The sequence below is a fragment of the Pseudophryne corroboree genome, chromosome 11, assembly GCF_028390025.1.
Source record: "Pseudophryne corroboree isolate aPseCor3 chromosome 11, aPseCor3.hap2, whole genome shotgun sequence".
NCBI lineage: Eukaryota > Metazoa > Chordata > Amphibia > Anura > Myobatrachidae > Pseudophryne > Pseudophryne corroboree.
The window spans coordinates 295,688,279-295,705,378 of NC_086454.1; the positions used below are offsets into that span (position 1 = coordinate 295,688,279).

The 17,100-nt window shown below is 48.0% G+C and overlaps 1 protein-coding gene across 2 annotated transcripts in view; it reads left to right on the plus strand.

Annotated features, from left to right (window-relative positions):
• LOC134969490 (polycystin-1-like protein 3) overlaps positions 1–17,100 on the plus strand; it is a 258,914-nt gene that overhangs the window by 38,184 nt on the left and 203,630 nt on the right. For both annotated transcript variants that reach the window (XM_063945475.1, XM_063945476.1), the window contains exon 5: positions 722–853. In XM_063945475.1, coding sequence (XP_063801545.1) covers positions 722–853 — 132 coding nt within the window. The remainder of the gene's footprint in view (positions 1–721; positions 854–17,100) is intronic.

A 17,100-nucleotide genomic window follows, 5' to 3' on the forward strand; every position in this document is an offset into this window, starting at 1 on the left:
TGAGGCAATGTTGCACAGCTCGCTGCAGGCAGACAGCGCAGGTGGAATCCAGGCTTGGAGCGCTGGGCCAGTCTCAGGAGACACTTGGAAGGTAAGAAGTGGTGACTAATTACCCCGATCATGACAGAAGTTCTAGGAGTGAGGAAGGCACCTTGATGTGACCATTGTGATATTATGGTGCAGGAAACATGTGTAATACATGCACAACATTGGGATAATTGTAAGGCCATAAGAGTTTAAACCTTTGCCTACAAAACACAAACTTTAATAAAATGTAATTGAAATTTTGGATGAAAGTGGCCCACCTTATCTGATTGGATAATCTCTCTATGTGATCATCTGATGGTATTAAATCTTGTGTCACCCACAAAAATCCTTATTCAATTCAAAACAGATAAGTAAGGGATTAGAAGATAGCGGAGCTCACCCTATAGAAAGAGTGGGGCCTCATCTGAACATGCGTGGCTCGGGGCACACCCAGTGGCTCAGGAGGAGAGGCCCCTACTCTGCTCTTTAGCTGGTATTGCCTTTCCCTCCAGTGCTGGATTTGTGCTATGAATGTTATATTGCATAGCCGACACTATTTATTTTTGCAAATTAATGTGCAGCATAAGAACACTATTCCCACCCCAAACACCCTCCGTTTCTCTGCATTTTTTAATGAAATTTTTTTATTTGTTCATATAACAATATATACATTGCAACTTTTTTTTACCTGCAGATCGTATCTGATCAAGTAGCCCAGCTGGATAAAGCAGTGACAAACATCTGGGAGGTATCACTGGTCTCAAAGGCTTCGGATATACTGACGCAGATAGTGAACGCCAGTGACCTCTTGTCGCCTGGGGCGCAGGTGATTGCACGTACAACATGATAGCTGGGAAAGCATGGTGCTGGGGTGAAGCTGTTACAGTGATGAAAGCAGAGACTAGAGGTGACCGAATATCACACTACTTGCAATCATTGCACTGAGCTCCATTTTCCTTTTCTAGCTCCAATTGGGATGTAGTTATGTGACTGACTCATGTCTATGCCAGATTAATGGCAAGGCATCATAGGCACCTGCCTAATTCCCAAGTTGGCCATACCCAAATGTCATCTCCTCTGTGGTCACCCACTGTAGGTATAATATGGTTCCTGTTTCCTGATCACAATTGGAGGGGTTGGGTATGTGTGACCGGTCAGGTGTAGGTATAGATAGAACATATATTTCACACTGTATCCAATATTATGATGCAGACATTTATAAGCTAGGGTTCTCTTGTACTATAAATGGCAGACCGGAGATAATCACAGTCTGTTTCCCTCAATAGGTTAGCTGTACTGTATATAAGAAAAATCCCTAGCCAATGCTATTTCCAGTACAGTTAGAGTGGGGATTGAAAGTTTGTAAACGCTTCAGAATTTTCTAGATTTCTGATGAAATTTGGCCTAAAACTACCTCAGATTTTCATAAAAGTCTTAAAAGTAGATAAAGAGAACCAAATAAAAAAAATGAGACGAAAAAATTAGACGTGCTCAATTTTTTATTGAGGAAAATGATCCAATATCACATATCTGTGAGTGGCAAAAGTAAGTGACCCTTTGCTTTCAGTATCTGGTATGATCCCAATGTGCAGCAATAACTGCTTGTAAACATTTCTGGTAATTGTTGATTAGTTCTGAACATTGTCTTGGAGGAATTTACCCCATTCTTCCTTACAAAACATCTTCAACTCTGTTATGTTGGAGGCTTTCCTTCCATGAACTGCTAGCTTCAGGTCCTTCCATAATATTTCCATTGGATTAAGGTTAGGACTTTGGCTTGGCCATTCCAAAACTTTAACTCTTGGCCATTCTCCAAACATAACGCTTCTCAATTAAACCAAAAAGCTCTATTTCTGGGGGTGTTGCCTGGATGCTGAACGTGGAGGCTGTGCTGTACATGAGCTCCCAGGGACCTGGGAGTATATGATTAATAGTAAGCCTCCTCACCCTTATATATGCACCCAAACTCCTTGGATCAGCACCCTATATCGCTGGAGCAGGCAGTGAGTCGGTGCTGCGGAATCGGGGAGCCGGTTTACTGGCTCCTGCGGATTGCGGCCCACTCGCTGCTCAGAAGCCGGGGCCTCGATTTTCAAACACCCCCCGGCTGCGTGGTTTGCCCTCCTGGAACGCCGGTGGGACCGGCCTGGTCCTTGTCCCCCAAGCAGATATCCCTACAGGCAGCCCAATATTGATCCCCGTCCAGCGGGACTCGTCTGCTGCTGAATTGGAGCCGGGAGACGCACTGCAAAGTCCGAGCGGCGGCCATCTTGGGGGACGGAAGGAGAGAAGAGACTCGGCGGTGACCGGAGGACATCGTGCGGAGGCCTCCGGCTTACATACCCGGCGGCACTGAGGTAACAGCGGCCCCCTCCCCTCCCGCGAGCACTAGTCACGTACCCGTCCACCGCTGCCACGATCCGGACGCCGGCCCGACGGCGGCCCCCCCCCACCGGCCTGTTGGAGGTGTTATAGCCCGCTCTGCGACTACCCCCCGTGTGCCTGGGGCCCTACTGCAGCACCTATAAGCACACTGGGGTGAGGGCTACCCCGTGCTGCGGGCTCTTCCCCCCCTCCCCTGCAGGCTTCCGTTGGACACAGAGGGATCACGAGAGCCCCCCCTCCTGCCCTGCTGCGAGTCCATTCACGGCTGTGGGTGGCTTGCTGGGCAGTGTAGCAGGTCGGCTCTGACTCCTACGACCTCCGGCCGTCCAGCTCCCGCAACACTCTACTTGCGGCGCTGAGACCCTGGAGCACGGGTCAAGGAACGGGACGGGACCCCGAGAGACGAGAGAGAGGCGGAGGGCGTGTGGCCTCCAGTTGCGGGGCTCCAGGCTCATCTCCTCATTGTGCTGTGCCATCAGCTGAAGTGGGCACACGCTCTGTGCTAGGATCCTGCTGCACGACGGCTGGTCACTGGCTGGTCCGTGACCTGGTGGGCGTGTCCCCCCCCTTTTTCTTCTCCCACCTGGCTACCGGGATCGGCACTAGTGGGGACTACCTACCTTACTTGACGATGCCGGCTGTGCTTCACACTTAATTACTACTTATTATGCCCACTACCAAATGAGGTTCATATGATACCTGCTCTGCACTAAATCATTCTGCGACCAGGATGTGATTAGGATCTCACACATCTCATAATATCTATCAAGTCTCTGGAAGTTGTTCCCAGCCCATCCCGTGACCGTGTCAACAACTCTACTGGGCCGATATTACTACTAGACAACTATCAGCTTCTATCATTCCGCCATGTCGCAAAAGAACCGCAAAACACCTGCCCAAGCTAAGCCCAGTATCCTCCGAGCATGGGAAAAAGCAGGTGCTACACCACGAGGCTCCCCCTCTGTGGACCCCCAGTCGGATGCCGATGACGATCTTACACCAAAGTCAGGTCTTACGACCCAAGATGTAGTGGCAATCGTCACTAAGACCATCCAAACGGAAATGAGATCAATCCTGACTGAATTTAGAACTGAACTAGCTGATCTCGGCACCCGCACGGATACCCTGGAACGTAAAGTGGATGAAGTCTGCCAGTACCAGGTGGTGGTCGAACAGGAGCTAGCGGAGATCCGGGCGGACATTGCCCAGCAAGAAGATCACTTAGAAGATATGGACAACCGGAATCGCCGGAATAATGTCCGGATCCGTAACATTCCGGAGAGCGTTACTATGGAGGCCCTCCCGACCTTTCTCGAGGGCCTATTGCAAACCATGATCCCCGAAGTCTCAAAGGACTTCCTCCTTCTCGATAGAGCACACCGAGCTCTGCGCCCACGCCCACCACCGTCCCAACCCCCAAGAGATGTCATCCTGCGGTTCCATTATTTCAAGACGAAAGAGAAGTTTATGATGGTGGCACGGGATCATCAAACGGTTCTCTATTCTGGAACCCAACTGCAGATCTTCCAGGACTTAGCCCCCTCCACGCTCCGAAAACGCAAGGACCTGACCGTCATCACTAGAGTCCTTCGAGATAATTCCATCAAATATAAATGGGGTTTCCCGTTCCAGCTCCATGTCACGAAAGATGGCTCTCACCACTCGATAAAAACGCCCTCCCAGGGATATGATTTCCTCAAAACTTTGGGCTTATTTGAGTCTCTTCCTGACGAGATCCGAAAGCAACTTCCTGCCGCCTCCCCTAGGAGACCTGGGGCTCCTGCCCCCGAATGGTCTACTAAATGAACGAGCGGAATCCCCTCTTCGGATCAGTGATTATACTGGATAATGTTTAATGAACTCCTCCCATGTTTACTGTCATAACGACTTACTGATATATTATTTTACATGTTAGGCCTCTGTGGTCTGCCTACTTCAGTATTTCAAGTTGTCTTATCTCATTCCTACATGGCGTTACTTGGCGACTCTGTCCTGGGGGAGGCTGGCCGCGCCCCTGGGGATAGACGGACTCTCCGCCTGCTCTGCTCCGGGGGACGGTCTGCCCCTCCGGACCCGGTTTGCCTATTCCAAGGATATAGCTCTTTTCATGTTGCCCACAGTTTTTCTTTTTTTTTAAGATCTCGATACATGCCCACCCACCTTGGCTCTTACTATAGAGAAATGGGCTATTTTGCAACTGATTCTTCTCTTGATATAATTAATATGTTACATTAGTTTCTCATATTTCAGTTTATACAATATTATTGGCCCCATCTGGGTTTAGTGGCTAGATCAATTGGACACAGTCCGAGCCCCCTGTGTTTCGGTTCAGAGTGGTCCCTCTTTCCTTTGCTGGTTACGTGCCTTGAATTGGGAAGGCTGGTCTACTGCTAGAGTCGAGGGGGCCACTCGGACACCGACCCTGGAGGGGACGATTATAGACACTATTGTGGTCAAGTACCGCCATTGATCTATCTGTACAATATAGTAGGCCACCTTAGTGTTATGCCTTAAGATGCCTTGGTTGAATATGCATAAATTTGCACAGTATTTGTCAATATGTATGATGATAGTGGTATCCTCTATTTTCTACTTATCTCTATTTACTGCCTGATCTGAACTTCCCGCTCCCCTCCTGTCCTGGTTCGCGGAATGTACCTCCCCCTTCTTATACCCTCCTATATGTTCCTCATTTCCTAGTTATGTGTTACTATAGACATGATCCCACACCCCGAAGGGGATGCCCGCTTGGTGCCCGCCCCCTCATTCCTAGACCCAACCCGTTTCTAGGAAAGGGTCTAACCCTACAGGTCGTTTTCACGATCTCTCTTACCTGTTACTACCCTCTCTACCCCCCCTCTTTCATACCCCAAGGTCGACCATGTCCAGAGCTGCCTTTTCTATTGAGCTGTTCAGACCTTCGACCCCCATGACTTTGAAAGTTTTATCCATTAACGTCAATGGCCTTAATTCCCCGACCAAGCGTTCCATGGCATTTCAGTTTTTCGCCAGACAAAAGGCGGATATCATATTCCTGCAGGAAACCCATTTTAAGATCCCTCACCCCTCCTTAAGCTCCAAACGCTATCCTCATGCCTTCTACTCCACAATGTCAACTAAACGCAGAGGCACTGCCATCTTGGTTCACCGAGACCTACCCTTAGTTGTCCAAGACACAATTTGTGATGACCATGGCAGATTTGTGATTCTTTCCGGATCCCTTAATCAAATTCCCATTACTTTAGCATCAGTTTATGCTCCAAACATGCAACAGGGTTCCTTCTTTAGAACCTTCTCTGACCACCTCTCTAAATTCTCGAACCCCTGGGTCATTGTGGCCGGTGATTGCAATGCTACAATGGATCCCCATGTTGACAGATCCCGCCCAGGTGTTGGGCCCTCTCCTCACGCCAAATTATCTAAACTCCTTCAGACCTGTGTCACCGCACATAATTTATATGATGCTTGGAAAACACTTTACACACTATTCCCCACAACACGATATATATACCCGTATTGATTATGTATTTATAGATAGGGACTCCACCCAATCCCTATTGGGAGCCCAGGTGATTCCGACCACCTGGTCTGACCATTATGCGATTCTGCGTGATCTTGCTTGTTCCCATAGACCTCCGACTTCCCGCAAGTGGCGCCTTAATGAGTCCCTATTTCTTAAGCCTGATAATGTGACTCGAATAGAGGAAGCGATTCATCACTTCCTAAATGATAATGTCTCCCCTGAAATATCGCCCACAATACTATGGGGAGCTCACAAAGCGACGTTGCGGGGGCTCCTTATTAGCCTTACGTCAACTCAGAGGAAGGTTGAGTCTAAACGGATCGCAGATCTGGAGACTGAATTAGCATCTATGACACTCCGTCATCAGCGTTTCCCCAAACGAAAATTATATTTCTCTGACGTCCTAGTGGATGCTGGGACTCCGTAAGGACCATGGGGATATAGCGGCTCCGCAGGAGACAGGGCACAAAATAAAAGCTTAAGGATCAGGTGGTGTGCACTGGCTCCTCCCCCCATGACCCTCCTCCAAGCCTCAGTTAGATTTTTGTGCCCGGCCGAGAAGGGTGCAATCTAGGTGGCTCTCCTGAGCTGCTTAGAATAAAAGTTTAGTTAGGTTTTTTTATTTTCAGTGAGTCCTGCTGGCAACAGGCTCACTGCATCGTGGGACTAAGGGGAGAAGAAACGGACTCACCTGAGTGCAGAGTGGATCGGGTTTCTTAGGCTACTGGACACTAGCTCCAGAGGGACGATCACAGGTTCAGCCTGGATGGGTCACCGGAGCCGCGCCGCCGTCCCCCTTACAGAGCCAGAAGAGACGAAGAGGTCCGGTGAAATCGGCGGCAGAAGACATCCTGTCTTCAGACTAAGGTAGCGCACAGCACCGCAGCTGTGCGCCATTGCTCTCAGCACACTTCACACTCCGGTCACTGAGGGTGCAGGGCGCTGGGGGGGGAGCGCCCTGAGACGCAATATAACAGAATACCTTAGGTGGCAAAACAGAATACATCACATATAGCTCCTGGGCTATATGGATGTATTTTAATCCCCTGCCATTTTACACAAAAAAGCGGGAGATAAGGACGTCGTGAAGGGGCGAAGCCTATCTCCTCAGCACACAAGCGCCATTTTCCCTCACAGCTCCGCTGGAAGGACGGCTCCCTGACTCTCCCCTGCAGTCCTGCTTCAGAATCAGGGTAAAAAAGAGAAGGGGGGGCATTGTTGGCAGCAAATAACAATAATTAACAGCAGCTATAAGGGAATAACACTTATATAAGGTTATCCCTGTATATATATATAGCGCTGGGTGTGTGCTGGCAGACTCTCCCTCTGTCTCTCCAAAGGGCTAAGTGGGGTCCTGTCCTCTATCAGAGCATTCCCGCTGTGTGTGTGCTGTGTGTCGGTACGCGTGTGTCGACATGTATGAGGAGGAAAATTATGTGGAGGCGGAGCAGTTGCCTGCGTTGGTGATGTCACCCCCTAGGGAGTCGACACCTGACTGGATGATTGTATTTAAACAATTAAGTGATAATGTCAGCAATTTGCAAAAAACTGTTGACGACATGAGACAGCCGGCAAATCAGTTAGTGCCTGTCCAGGCGTCTCAGACACCGTCAGGGGCGCTAAAACGCCCGTTACCTCAGTGGGTCGACACAGACCCTGACACAGATACTGAGTCTAGTGTCGACGGTGACGAGACAAACGTAATGTCCAGTAGGGCCACACGTTACATGATCACGGCAATGAAAGAGGCATTGAACCTTTCTGACACTACAAGTACCACAAAGAAGGGTATTATGTGGGGTGAGAAAAAACTACCAATATTTTTTCCTGAGTCAGAGGAAATAAATGAGGTGTGTGAAAAAGCGTGGGTTTCTCCCGATAAAAAACAGCTAATTTCTAAAAAATTATTAGCATTATATCCTTTCCCGCCAGAGGTTAGGGCGCGTTGGGAAACACCCCCTAGGGTAGATAAGGCGCTCACACGTTTATCTAAACAAGTAGCGTTACCGTCTCCTGATACGGCTACCCTCAAAGAACCAGCTGATAGAAGGCTGGAAAATATCCTAAAAAGTATATACACACATACTGGTGTTATACTGCGACCAGCAATCGCCTCAGCCTGGATGTGCAGTGCTGGAGTCGCATGGTCGGATTCCCTGACTGAGAATATTGATACCCTGGATAGGGACAATATTTTGTTAACTATAGAACATTTAAAGGATGCATTATTATATATGCGTGATGCACAGAGGGATATTTGCACCCTGGCATCAAGAGTAAGTGCTATGTCCATCTCTGCCAGAAGAGCGTTGTGGACGCGACAGTGGTCAGGGGATGCGGATTCCAAACGGCACATGGAAGTATTGCCGTATAAAGGGGAGGAGTTATTTGGGGCTGGTCTATCGGACCTGGTGGCCACGGCAACGGCTGGAAAATCCACCTTTTTACCCCAGGTCACTCCACATCAGCAGAAAAAGACACCGTCTTTTCAATCTCAGTCCTTTCGTTCCCATAAGTACAAGCGAGCAAAAGGCCACTCCTTTCTGCCCCGGGGCAGAGGAAGAGGAAAAAGACTGCACCATGCAGCCGCTTCCCAAGAGCAGAAGCCCTCCCCTGCTTCTGCCAAGTCTTCAGCATGACGCTGGGGCTTTACAAGCAGACTCAGATATGGTGGGGGCCCGTCTCAAAAATTTCAACGCGCAGTGGGCTCACTCGCAAGTGGATCCCTGGATTCTACAGGTAGTATCGTAGGGGTACAAACTGGAATTCGAGGCGTTTCCCCCTCATCGTTTCCTGAAGTCTGCTTTACCAAAGTCTCCCTCCGACAGGGAGGCAGTTCTAGAAGCCATTCACAAGCTGTATTCCCAGCAGGTGATAATCAAGGTACCCCTCCTGCAACAAGGAAAGGGGTATTATTCCACGCTGTTTGTGGTACCGAAGCCGGACGGCTCGGTGAGACCAATTTTAAATCTGAAATCCTTGAACACTTACATAAAAAGGTTCAAATTCAAGATGGAGTCACTCAGAGCAGTGATAGCGAACCTGGAAGAAGGGGACTATATGGTGTCTCTGGACATCAAAGATGCTTATCTCCACGTCCCGATATACCCTTCTCACCAAGGGTACCTCAGGTTTGTAGTACAAAACTGTCATTATCAGTTTCAGACGCTGCCGTTTGGATTGTCCACGGCACCTCGGGTCTTTACCAAGGTAATGGCCGAAATGATGATTCTTCTACGAAGAAAAGGCATTTCAATTATCCCTTACTTGGACGATCTCCTGATAAGGGCAAGATCCAGGGAACAGTTAGAAGTCGGAGTAGCACTATCTCAGGTAGTGTTACGTCAGCACGGGTGGATTCTAAATATTCCAAAATCGCAGCTGATTCCAACGACACGTCTACTGTTCCTAGGAATGATTCTGGACACAGTCCAGAAGAAGGTGTTTCTCCCGGAGGAGAAGGCCAGGGAGTTATCCGAGCTAGTCAGGAACCTCCTAAAACCAGGACAGGTCTCAGTGCATCAGTGCACGAGGGTCCTGGGGAAAATGGTGGCTTCTTACGAAGCGATTCCATTCGGAAGATTCCATGCAAGAACATTTCAGTGGGATCTACTGGACAAATGGTCCTGATCGCATCTGCAGATGCATCAGCGGATAACCCTGTCGCCAAGGACAAGGGTGTCTCTCCTGTGGTGGCTGCAGAGTGCTCATCTACTAGAGGGCCGCAGATTTGGCATTCAGGATTGGATCCTGGTAACCACGGATGCCAGCCTGAGAGGCTGGGGAGCAGTCACACAGGGAAGGAATTTCCAGGGCCTGTGGTCAAGCTTGGAAACGTCTCTTCATATAAACATTCTGGAACTAAGGGCCATTTACAATGCCCTAAGTCAAGCAAAACCTCTGCTTCAGGGTCAGGCGGTGTTGATCCAATCGGACAACATCACGTCAGTCGCCCACGTAAACAGACAGGGCGGCACGAGAAGCAGGAGGGCAATGGCAGAAGCTGCAAGGATTCTTCGCTGGGCGGAAAATCATGTGATAGCACTGTCAGCAGTATTCATTCCGGGAGTGGACAACTGGGAAGCAGACTTCCTCAGCAGACACGACCTTCACCCGGGAGAGTGGGGACTTCACCCAGAAGTCTTCCACCTGATTGTAAACCGTTGGGAAAAACCAAAGGTGGACATGATGGCGTCACGTCTAAACAAAAAACTGGACAGATATTGCGCCAGGTCAAGGGACCCTCAGGCAATAGCAGTGGACGCTCTGGTAACGCCGTGGGTGTACCAGTCAGTGTATGTGTTCCCTCCTCTGCCTCTCATACCAAAAGTACTGAGAATCATAAGAAGGAGAGGAGTAAGAACTATACTCGTGGTTCCGGATTGGCCAAGACGGACTTGGTACCCGGAACTTCAAGAGATGCTCACGGACGAACCGTGGCCTCTACCTCTAAGAAAGGACCTGCTACTGCAGGGGCCTTGTCTGTTCCAAGACTTACCGCGGCTGCGTTTGACGGCATGGCGGTTGAACGCCGGATCCTGAGGGAAAAAGGCATTCCAGAAGAAGTCATCCCTACTCTGGTCAAAGCCAGGAAGGACGTAACCGCAAAACATTATCACCGCATTTGGCGTAAATATGTTGCGTGGTGTGAGGCCAAGAAGGCCCCTACAGAGGAATTTCAACTGGGTCGTTTCCTTCATTTCCTGCAAACAGGACTGTCTATGGGCCTAAAATTAGGGTCCATTAAGGTTCAAATTTCGGCCCTGTCGATTTTCTTCCAGAAAGAACTGGCTTCAGTACCTGAAGTTCAGACATTTGTAAAAGGGGTGCTGCACATACAGCCTCCTTTTGTGCCTCCAGTGGCACCTTGGGATCTCAATGTGGTGTTGAGTTTTCTAAAGTCACATTGGTTTGAACCACTTTCCACTGTGGACTTAAAATATCTCACATGGAAGGTGTCGATGCTGTTAGCCTTGGCTTCAGCCAGGCGTGTGTCAGAATTGGCGGCTTTATCATATAAAAGCCCTTACTTGATATTTCATTCTGACAGGGCGGAATTGAGGACTCGTCCTCAATTTCTACCTAAGGTGGTTTCTGCATTTCACATGAACCAACCTATTGTGGTACCTGCGGCTACCAGGGACTTAGAGGACTCTAAGTTGCTTGACGTTGTCAGGGCCTTGAAAATATATGTTTCCAGGACGGCTGGAGTCAGAAAATCTGACTCGCTGTTTATCCTGTATGCACCCAACAAGCTGGGTGCTCCTGCTTCTAAGCAGACGATTGCTCGTTGGATTTGTAGTACAATTCAGCTTGCACATTCTGTGGCAGGATTGCCACAGCCAAAATCAGTAAAAGCCCATTCCACAAGGAAGGTGGGCTCATCTTGGGCGGCTGCCCGAGGGGTCTCGGCTTTACAACTTTGCCGAGCAGCTACTTGGTCAGGGGCAAACACGTTTGCTAAATTCTACAAATTTGATACCCTGGCTGAGGAGGACCTGGAGTTCTCTCATTCGGTGCTGCAGAGTCATCCGCACTCTCCCGCCCGTTTGGGAGCTTTGGTATAATCCCCATGGTCCTTACGGAGTCCCAGCATCCACTAGGACGTCAGAGAAAATAAGATTTTACTTACCGATAAATCTATTTCTCGTAGTCCGTAGTGGATGCTGGGCGCCCATCCCTAGTGCGGATTGTCTGCAATACTTGTATATAGTTATTGTTACAAAAATTCGGGTTATTATTGTTGTGAGCCATCTTTTCAGAGGCTCCTTTGCGTTTATCATACTGTTAACTGGGTTCAGATCACAAGTTGTACGGTGTGATTGGTGTGGCTGGTATGAGTCTTACCAGGGATTCAATATCCTTCCTTATTATGTACGCTCGTCCGGGCACAGTATCCTAACTGAGGCTTGGAGGAGGGTCATGGGGGGAGGAGCCAGTGCACACCACCTGATCCTTAAGCTTTTATTTTGTGCCCTGTCTCCTGCGGAGCCGCTATATCCCCATGGTCCTTACGGAGTCCCAGCATCCACTACGGACTACGAGAAATAGATTTATCGGTAAGTAAAATCTTATTTTAAAGATACTTGCCCTGAAAGGGCAACTAACCCAAATACTCACAAAGAAAACGATCAAATCGTTATTGTGGATCCGCCAAAAATGTTATGAAAAGTCGGATAAGGCAGACACACTATTGGCTCGGCGACTGCGCGAGAAACGCTCGCTCAATCGAATCCTAGCATTAAGATGTCCTGACGGATCCGCAACGAATGACCCTAAAGTGATGGCTTCCCTCTTTCAGGAATATTATGCTTCCCTCTATAACCTCCCCTCTGAGGCCGCTACCGACCCACATTATATAACAAATATCCAACACTATCTTTCCTCTTGTCAATTACCGAAATTATCCACAACGGACATTGAGTTGCTCAATGATCCTATTACACACGAGGAAATTCTCCTCACAATCGGGCAGCTCCGTCGCTCCTCCGCACCGGGTCCGGACGGATATACTGCCATATATTATAAGAAATTCTCCCAAGTCCTTCTCCCCATGTTACATTCACTATTCAACTCACTGATGGAGGGGAACTCTCTCGATGCAGCGACCACCAGAGCCAATATTATAGTTATTGCCAAACCTGATCGAGATCCTATGGAACTAAAGAACTATAGACCCATATCGTTATTGAACACAGATTTAAAGTTATTCGCTAAAATCCTGGCTAATCGACTCGCCCCTCACCTTCCCACACTGATACACCCAGATCAAGTAGGCTTTATCCCCAATCGACAGGCTGCGGATAATACTAGGCGCCTTATAGATCTCATTCATCTCTCCCATCGGGACGCCACCCCAACTCTGGTGGTGGCTCTTGACGCGGAGAAAGCCTTTGATAGGGTAGCCTGGCCCTTCATACAGCATACTCTTCAGGCAGTCGGTATCCAAGGCCCATTTTATAATGCCATCACCTCGCTTTATGATAACCCTTCAGCGTCAATTCTGGTTAATGGCCTCACTTCCTCGCCCCTGCCTATCAAAAATGGCACCCGTCAGGGATGCCCACTTTCCCCCTTACTTTTTGCCCTAGTTATGGAACCACTAGCGGCGAAAATCCGTCTGAATCCCAATATCTCAGGTATTCTGGTGGACAACCATGAATATAAAATCGCTCTGTATGCAGATGATGTCATCCTGACTTTGACTAACCCACACATGTCCTTACAACAGCTTTTTCAGGAGATCCATACATATAGTTCCATTTCAAACTATAAACTCAATGCAGACAAAACAGAGATCCTAGATTTACATATCCCCCCACAGGATATCACTACTTTACGTTCTTCCTTTGCCTTTAAATGGCAAAATACTTAACTTAAATATTTAGGTATCTATCTAACCAAATCGTATTCATCGCTATATGCTGCTAACTTCCCACGGCTGATATCTCAGATTAAAACAGATCTTGCTGCCTGGAACAAATTCTTTATTTCCTGGTTTGGTCGCATAGCGGCAGTCAAAATGAATTTATTACCACGGATATTGTACTTATGGCAAACCCTGCCTATTCACATCCCAGTCAAAATATTAAAGAATCTACAGCGAGATATATCTAGCTTTATATGGGCTGGGAAGAAACCCAGGGTTAAGATACGGCTATTACAACAACACCGCTCGGAAGGCGGTCTTGGCGTACCAGACCTTACTCGATACTATCGAGCCGCACACCTAGCTTCATGTGTCCTCTGGCACTCACCACCAGCACAAAGAACGTGGACATGCATTGAGGCACAATCTCTCCGTATGTTCTCACTTGCAACCCTACTGTGGTCCCCATCCCGCTCCCGACCCGCCTCTACTTTACTTTTGCCAACGGTGCGCTTTTCCTTGTCATTGTGGGATTTTTGCACTCGCTTCTATCAACTCCGATCCCACAACCCCTACCTAACTCCTCTATGGAACAACCCACTGTTCCCACCGGGTAATAATCACGCTGCATTTCACCATTGGACAACACACAATATTCTCTTCCTTCAGGACATTGCCCCTCTTTCCTCATTCCCATCCTTTGAAAATTTACAATCCCGCTACTCGCTCCCTCACTTGGTATTTTACCAATTTTTACAAATTAGACACTTCTACGGTACACTCCCTAAACCCACCAATCCCACCATAGCTACCCCCCTGGAAATATGGTGTTGCGGCTCTCGCTTAACGAAGGGACTCCTTTCACGCATATACCGAGTGTTACTGTCGCACAATGTCCCCCCCAAGGAGAGTCACGAATTGGCGTGGGAGAGGGAGGTGGGGGAGTCCTTAACCGTAGAGGAATGGGAGGATATTAGACAGGAAATTACCAAGAGCTCTATCTCAGTTCGTATAGCCGAAAACTCATATAAATTGTACTATCGCTGGTACCTGATACCTACTAGATTACACTCTATTTATCCAACGTGCTCGGACGAGTGCTGGAGATTATGTGGTTGCAGGGGGACCTTGTTGCATGTTTGGTGGTCTTGTCCAATAATTCGTCAATATTGGGGACAAATTCATAAATTGGTTCTAGAAGTTACGCACTTAACCGTGCCAGACTCACCCTTTTACTCACTACTTTCCCGCCCCATCCCTGACACCTCGCGCCACCAACGAGCCCTAATTAAACATATTCTGAACACAGCCAAATGTCTAATAGCGTCCAATTGGAAATCTGTGGCCCCTCCTACTATGACCGCTACTATTAACGCAATTTGGTTCACATATAAGTTAGAGCGAATTACGGCTTCTCTTCGAGACTCCCCACTCTCTTTCACCGAGACATGGACACCATGGACCTCACATTTCAACGCTGAACCACCATTGACAACCATCTAGCATCTAATACCTAGTGCCTCATTCTATATGTTTGATGCCGATTATTTGGGATGTTGACTGGACCTTACCTACATCTGAAATTTGCATCCATCGGTAGCTCGAACTGGCCGACCTTTCTCTCCCTCCCCCCCCCCCCCCCTCTTCATATCCTCTGTTTCCCTCACCCTTTCTCTTAACTGTAATGGATAGTTGTAGCGTTTAGGTAATCTGTCTACATGGAGGCAAGCGCGACAACTATTTATTGATAAATCTATTGAGTGCCCCCCCCTCCTGATTATAATATCTCATTCGTTCCTTATATGCCTTCTATTGTTACAACGTTGTATCTATATGTTTATATGCTTATATAATCAATAAAACGTTATTTCAAAAAAACAAAACAAAAAGCTCTATTTCTGCTGCGGGGTAAACTGGGCTCCACAAGGATTAACCTCGGGGTGTAGAGTAGGATCTTGATCCGAGGCACCAACAGGCTCAAAGCTTTGATTGTTCCCAAGATGCACAGCGCCGCCTTCTCTATAACCCCGCCTCCGTGCACAGGAGCTCAGTTTGTAAGTTGGTGCCATGCAGTAAGCAGGCAATCAACAGGGGGGCTGCCTTTGCAGCCCATATTATAGCTTAAATTGAAGAAAGAAGAAAACTTTGAAGACTTCAAGGGCTGCAGCTTTTATGTATGTCATAAGACATACTTTGCTGCAGCTCCATCACTCCCACAGCGGCGCTGTATACTCCTGCGCCCTGGTTGCCAGATAACTACAGCGGAGGCTCCGGTGTCTTTCCTGTTTCCTGTCCCTCTTTGGCCCGTTGTTAACCGCGATCCGGCGCGCCCGTGGGAGGGGGGCCACGCGCGCTGGCGTGGACACTTTAATCGGGCAGCCGCTCCACTAGTCACCGGGACACTGGGCACAGGTGGGGGGTTTTCCTCTCATGAAAACCCCATTTTTACATAGCCCGCAGCGCCTGGTGGGGAAGCCAGCAGGTGAATAAGGCCTAACCTGCTGCCCCTCCCCCAGCCCAAGGGCGCCATTTCAGTGAATGTTCCCGCCCTGGAGATGCATATCTCTCCCTCACTCCCTGTCAACCGCCATAACAACGGAGCTGAGCTGTTCCTGGGACTGCTGGGGCAAATCCTCCTCTGTAAAGCCGCCTGAGTACCAGCGCTGTGCATTTTACAGGACGCTTAAGTATTCTACCTGTCACTGGGACAGTGTTAGTTAAGAAAGAGTGCATACATTCAGGGCTGTGTGGTACAAACACCCTGTGATATACATCCAGTATCTACTGTGCTTTGTTATATCTATTGTTAACATATACAGCTATACTGAGTATTACTTTGTATTGCTAGACCAGTGCAGTTTTATGGTGTATAATTTCTGCATGGTACGCTTGTGACTATATGTGTGTGTGCATGTAGCTGCTGCGTGGCTGCCATATCGGGTATTTCACTCAGCGTGCTACTCCTATATTCTGTAGAGAAAGAAGGAGGCTGCGCTATCGGAGGAAAGAACAATGTCAATCACTAAATGTGTAATTTAAAACAATTTATTAAAAAACAATAATTCTTTAAAAAACAGTACTTCTGTGCAAGATAATATGCCAAATATATGCAAAAAATTGATTTTACCAATTATATGCAAGAGTTGGAATTTACCCAAGGTATTGGTACAGGACTGATGGTTTATATTCTCTAGGATCCGTTCCACATTTTGCCCATAAATGATACGTCCAGTTATAATCCACTATGGAGAGTCCCTTTTAGATGGTAATTAAGAGAGTCCATGAAAAAGTTCCATATGCCGCTAGAGGATTATTGCAGTGTCCCATAAATGGTGAGTACCTCATGCAGTGCGGAGATAGGATGGTGCCTCTCTCGGACTCCTCTGGATAGCTGGTCAACGGTTTGGGCTGGTTCGGGTCCAATTCAAAGATGTCCTGTTCCAAAGGGTAAGTATCTGACGCGTTTCGCTGCATAGACCTTGCAGCTTTTTCACCTTTGAACAGGACATCCGCACTGCATGAGGTACTCACCATTTATGGAACACTGCAATAATCCTCTAGCGGCATATGGAACTTTTTCATGGACTCTCTTAATTACCATCTAAAAGGGACTCTCCATAGTGGATTATAACTGGACGTATCATTTATGGGCAAAATGTGGAACGGATCCTAGAGAATATTAACCATCAGTCCTGTACCAATACCTTGGGTAAATTCCAACTCTTGCATATAATTGGTAAAATCCATTTTTTGCATATATTTGGCATATTATCTTGCACAGAAGTACTGTTTTTTA